Source organism: Aquarana catesbeiana, linkage group LG06 (assembly GCF_042186555.1).
Source record: "Aquarana catesbeiana isolate 2022-GZ linkage group LG06, ASM4218655v1, whole genome shotgun sequence".
In the NCBI taxonomy this organism is placed as follows: domain Eukaryota; kingdom Metazoa; phylum Chordata; class Amphibia; order Anura; family Ranidae; genus Aquarana; species Aquarana catesbeiana.
This window is the reverse complement of record NC_133329.1, coordinates 9,380,125-9,386,124: the sequence shown is the minus strand read 5'-3', so window position 1 is coordinate 9,386,124 and position 6,000 is coordinate 9,380,125. Positions and strand designations below refer to the sequence as shown.

The following is a 6,000-nucleotide window of genomic DNA, read 5'->3' as shown; positions in this document are numbered from 1 at the left end:
ATCTGATATCCAGGTCTGTGTGGGTGGCCATTGCAAATATTACTGGCCATATCCTCTCTTTCATACGAGTGATGATAAAGGTGTTGGGTCCCAGGAAACAAAGTGGGTCTTTATCCAGGACTTTGTATAGCTCTTTATGGTTAGAGAATATGTCATTGTCTCTCAGTTGTGCTGCCCTGACGGAAATGGCGAGGGATCAATGGTGACATACCGAATCTAAATGAATGGTAGGGCTGTCCAACATCATAGTGATGCGCGGAAAGGGGTGTAGGCCTGTCTAGACTGCTTTTGCGGGTAATTGTAATCATTTAGCGGGGAGGAATGGCCATTAGGGTTACTTTCAGACTGTCTCATGGGTCATACAAAAGGATAAAGAGTATTTTACCATTCCATTAAGTGATCCTGGCTCTGCGATGTGCAGGGGAGGCTGTGGTTCTGCCGTTCCTCGGCAAGCCTGGATCTCGTTGCGGGGAGAGGTGTGACCCTTGGTGATGTCGGCGACGTCCAAGGTGGAAGTTTCCTGCTTCTGCTATGCCATCCATCGATGTGGCTCTGTGCATCTGGGGGAGATGGAAATCGCTGTACCAGTCCGGCAGAGCGACAATCGGGATATCTAGTGTAGAGCAGAAGTGTTCTAAGTCTTCTGGGACTCTGAGGAGGGCTGTGCGGCCTTGATGTGATGCAGACAATCCAAAGGGAAATTTCCATCGATATACGATAGATCTGGCTCGCAGAGTGTCAAGTAATGGCCTTAATTCGCGTCTCCTCTGCAGGGTAATGTTGGAGAGATCCTGGTAAATCTTGATGTTTGAGCCTTGAAAGATTATCTGATTTAAATTTCTGGAAGATCTCAAAATATCCTCCTTTAGTGAGAAATCTATAAGGCAGCAAACGGTGTCCCTGGGGGGGTCTGTATCTCTCCCTCTTGGTCGTAGCGCCCTGTGTATGCGTTCAAAAACTACTGGGGCATCTTGGGGTCTGTCCAGGAGTTCGTTCACAATGGTAGTAACTGCTTGAGATAACTGTTGTGAATCGACCGATTCAGGTATCCCCCTAAATCGGAGGTTGCGGCGTCTCCCGCGATTGTCAAGGTCCTCCATCTGGCGATTTATGTCTCTCAAGTGTATGGCGTGAGACTCAGTGAGCTGTTGTACATGGCACAGGGAGGCCTCGTGTCGCGTCTGGGTTGTTTCAACCTCTTCAACTCTGAGTGAGATTGCTTGGAGATCAGACCGCATGTCTGAGATGGCTGCCATCAAGGTGTTTTTAATGTCTGCTGCAACATTATGGAGGTCATCTAAGTTTACTGCGGGTGGGTGTCTCTGTTCTGTCCCCGTGCTTGCTTTGCTCTGTGTGCCTTAGCTGGGGGTGCTGGCGCTCTGGGGCTGCAATTTACTCGAGGTCGCTGGCTGAGTGGCCTGCATGGCGCCTCTGGGCCGGGAGCGGAAGATCTCAGGGATATGTTCTTCCCGCAGGGGATTTTGGTTCCGAGGGGATCTGGATCGGGATGCTGAGGTACTGCGGGCTGTCCTTACCATAGCAGAGTGTTGTATGGTGGCGGTTCGCTAATGAAGTTAGACCTCATGGACAGGAGCTTCAGCACAACGCGTCCATCTTAGAGCGGCTCCAAACCACGCCCCCATATCTATATTTTTTTAGCAAAGACCCTAGATAATACAATGGCGGTCATTGAATCATTTTATCGTGCATAATGTGAAAGATGAAGTTATGCTGAGTAAATAGATACCTAACATGTCACGCTTCAAAATTGAACACGCTCATGGAATGGCGCCAAACTTCGGTACTTAAAAATCCCCAAAGGCTTTAATTTTTTTTACTGGTTAAATGTTTTGAGTTACAGAGGCGGTCTTACACTAGAAGTATTGCTCTCGCTCTAACGTTTGCAGGGATACCTCGCATGTGTGATTTGAACATCGTTTTCATATGTGGGCGGGACTTACGTATGCGTTTGCTTCTGCGTACGGGGACAGGGGCACTTTACATTTTTTTTATTGTTAATTTGACTTTTCTTTTTTTAGTTTGACACTTTAAAAAAAAAAAAAAAGGTTTGATCACTTTTATTCCTATTACAAGGAATGTAAACATCCCTTGTAATAAGAATATGGCATGACAGATCCTCTTTACAATGATATCTGGGGTCAATAAGACCCCACATCTCACTTCTAGGCTGGGAAGCCTGGAAAAAATAAAAAAAATAAATGATCTCGGCTTCCTAGCCGAGGCGGCGCCATTTGTTTGAATGCAGAGGTCGGGCGTGATGTCATAACATCGCGCCTGGCCTCCGAACGATCATAGAGACTCCGGCGACCATCTGGTCTGCCAGAAATCCCTATGGTAAACATCCGGGGCCGGCGCATCCATTCACAGACTCACCGATGGAAGCACCAGAGGACGGTGGGAGGGGGGACATCCCTTCTCGCCGCCCGTAAGAACGATCAAGTGGTAGAACAGCCACTATGATCGTTCTTATGGTGTAGGGAATGGCCAGCTGAAAAAGACAATATCTGAATGATACCTGTAGCTGCACCCATCATTCAGATATACCCGCTAAAATTCAAGGAGGTTCTATTACGTACCTTGGGCGGGAAGTGGTTAAACAAAAGGAAAACACATAAGAATCAGATAGAATAGCCAATTTACCAACACGCTTAGTAATGGCCAAGACATAATGAGACAATACCAACGCTTTTTATGATATCAAGCTAGATGTTGAATATCAATCTCGGAATCCATTACTACAAGTAGTGCAGTAAAGGGCAAGTACAGTGGGGGGGAAATAATTATTTGTTCCCTGCAGATTTTGTAAGTTTGCCAACTTACAGAGAAATGAAGAGTCTATAATTTTTATCATAGGTGTATTTTAAGTGATAGAGACAGAATATCAACCAAAAATCGTGAAAAAAAACCACATAAAACAAATGCTATAAAATAAGTACCGTATTTATCGGCGTATAACACGCACCGGCGTATAACACGCACCCCAATTTAGGAGGGAATTTTAAGGAAAAAACTTTTAGGAGGGAAGTTGAAGGGAAAAAACTTACATTTAAATGCCCATCATTGCAGCCTTCTCAGTGCAGCCTTGCCCCAGTGCAGCCATGTCAGTGCAGCCTTGTCAGTGCAGCCTTTCCCAGTGCAGCCTTGTCAGTGCAGCCATGTCAGTGCAGCCTTCTCAGTGCAGCCATGTCAGTGCAGCCATGTCAGTGCAGCCTTCTCAGTGCAGCCTTCTCAGTGCAGCCATGTCAGTGCAGCCTTGTCAGTGCAGCCATGTCAGTGCAGCCATGTCAGTGCAGTCTTGTCAGTGCAGCCTTCCCCAGTGCAGCCTTCCCCAGTGCAGCCTTGCCCCAGTGCAGCCTTCGATCCCCTGTTCGGATAGCTCCGCTCGGGACTACGAGTGGAGCCGAAAGTGAACGAGAGCCGCCGGAAAGAGCCGCGGACCGGCTCTGTGTATTTCGGCGCCGGCGGCGCCATTTTCAAATCGCGGTCGGCGATTTTGAAGTTGTGACAGCTCCGGATCGCAGGGGATCAGCGTATAACACGCACCTGCGACTTTCCCCTGATTTTAAGGGGAAAAAAGTGCGTGTTATACGCCGATAAATACGGTATTTATATCCCCAAGCAAATAATGACTTAGTACTTGGTGGAGATGGATTGGGACTTTGGATGAGGCATACTCTTGGGCAATGAATAATTATTTCAACATTTATTTATTCCTTCTGCAGTTTTAAAAAATCCAAGTATATGACGATTAAGTACATGCATACATACAGATCTTTGTATCAAAAACATGATTGTAACGTAAAATGGCATAACACATAACATAGCATGGTGTGGAAGAATATCCACCATGACAGAATTCCCTGTAGGACTATATATTGTATGGGGCCTAAGATATATCACACTGGTAGACATATCTACTAGTACGTAGACTTGGCTACTTATATGCATTTGTATTTTTATAGAATGATGTTGCATTAGCCCCTGAGGAGTCGGCGCTGTCCCACGAAACGCGTCGAGCTTACACAGATGCACCATGTCCTACAGATGGTTTGCCATATTTTAATGTGATATATCTTAGACCCAATACAATATATAGTCCTACAGGGAATTCTGTCATGGAGGATATTCCACACCATGCTAATGTTATGTGCTATGCCATTTTATATTACAATTCTTGTTTTTGCTACAAAAATCTGTATGTACTTACTGTCATATACTTGGATTTTTTAAAAATGCAGAAGGAATAAATACATGCTTAAATAATTATTCATTGCCCAATAGTATGCCTCATCCAAAGTCCCAATCCATTTCCATTCCTATCATTAGGGATGGAGGCCCATGTGTATGAGTGTACATGTGAGTCTCATATAAAGTCCAAAACTTTTTCCATTTCTAGTAGTTGGTGGAGAAACCCTTGTTAGCGATCACAGAGGTCAGACGTTTCTTGTAGTTGGTGACCAGGTTTGCACACATCTCAGGAGGGATTTTGGTCCACTCTTCTTTACTGATCTTCTCTAAATCCTTAAGGATTCTTGGCTGTCTCTTGGAAAACTCGAAGTTTCAGCTCCCCCCATACATTTTCAATAGGATTAAGGTCCGCAACTTAATTTATAACATTTGTATTGTGTTTTTTTTTTCTGGATTTTCAGTTGATATTCTGTCTTTATCATTTAAAATACACCTATGATAAAAAAAAAAAATGATAGAACCTTCATTTTTTGTAAGTGGGAAAACTTACAAAATCTGCAGGGGATCAAAATATTTTTTCCCCACTGTATATGTTCTAATAAACCAGAAACAACATCAACAAAGGGAAACAGAATACAATAAAAATACAATACAATAAAATACAAAACAGAGTGCACCAGGAATGTATTGAACGTTATAAATATATTGAACCCCAAATCTTCCATTAAGAATTATTATTTCATATACACTCTAGACCAGGCAGACCACATAAAATCAAAGGATGTGAGATAATCAGAATGACATACAATGACCCGTTCATAGTGATAATAGGTGTTGACCCCGTGTATCACTTTTCCTTCATGAATTGCGGAGTGTGGACGGCTCTTTTTGCCCTGGTAGCTGAATGCAAAGTTGTTGAATAATTAACTATATCGTCAATTTTAACCACTTCAATCCGGGGGAACTTTCATCCTCTCCTGCCCAGGACAATTTTGCTGTCGCACTTTGAATGCCAATTACTCAGTCATGCAACACTGTACACAAGACAACTTGTTATAATTTTTATGAGACAGATAGATCTTTATTTTGATGATTTGTAATCGCCGCAGTTTTTTTAAATATATTTTTGCTATATAAATGAAAAAAAAAATACTGAAAATTTTGGAAAAAAAAATGTTTTCCTTAATTTCTGTTATAAAATTTTGGAAGTAAATAATCTTTATTCATAAATTTAGTCAAAACTATATTATACTACATTTCTTTTGTAAAAATAACCCAAATCAGTATATATTATTTAGTCTGTACAAAGAAAAAGAGTTCCCCTATTGGTGGACTTTTTAGGCACGTATAAAAAGGCGTAGAAGAGTATATAGAGTACAGATATAGTTTATTAAATAGAAAAATACTAAAAAATATGACAATAATGTAACGTCTATTATTGGGAATGCGAATCAAGCAGTTTTACATTTGTGTATATACAGTGTATAAAACATCCACTCACCATACGTCTCTAAAACGACATCTATTGAGCCACCTCCAGGACCTGCCTTTAAGCCTCAGTGGAGCCTCAAGTTTTTATTTTTACACGCCCCTCACTGGCTCTCTCTTCTCTTTTTTGAAGAGAATACCATATACATACAATATTTTAATAGAAATCCCATCGTTACCTATATAGGAATTCCATTTTCAGTATGCAAAACAAATATTCTCTCTCGGAATCAAGAACACACTGAGTAGATAGACCATGTCATTGTCGCTGTTTTTAATTTAAAGTGTCATGGAAGGCCAAGT

At 42.2% G+C, this 6,000-nt stretch overlaps 1 protein-coding gene across 1 annotated transcript in view; it reads left to right on the top strand.

Annotated features, from left to right (window-relative positions):
- The first annotated feature begins 1,422 nt into the window (after nucleotides 1-1,422).
- LOC141147840 (uncharacterized) overlaps nucleotides 1,423-6,000 on the top strand; it is a 151,139-nt gene continuing 146,561 nt past the window's right edge. The window contains exon 1 of the mRNA XM_073635005.1: nucleotides 1,423-1,515. Coding sequence (XP_073491106.1) covers nucleotides 1,423-1,515 — 93 coding nt within the window. The remainder of the gene's footprint in view (nucleotides 1,516-6,000) is intronic.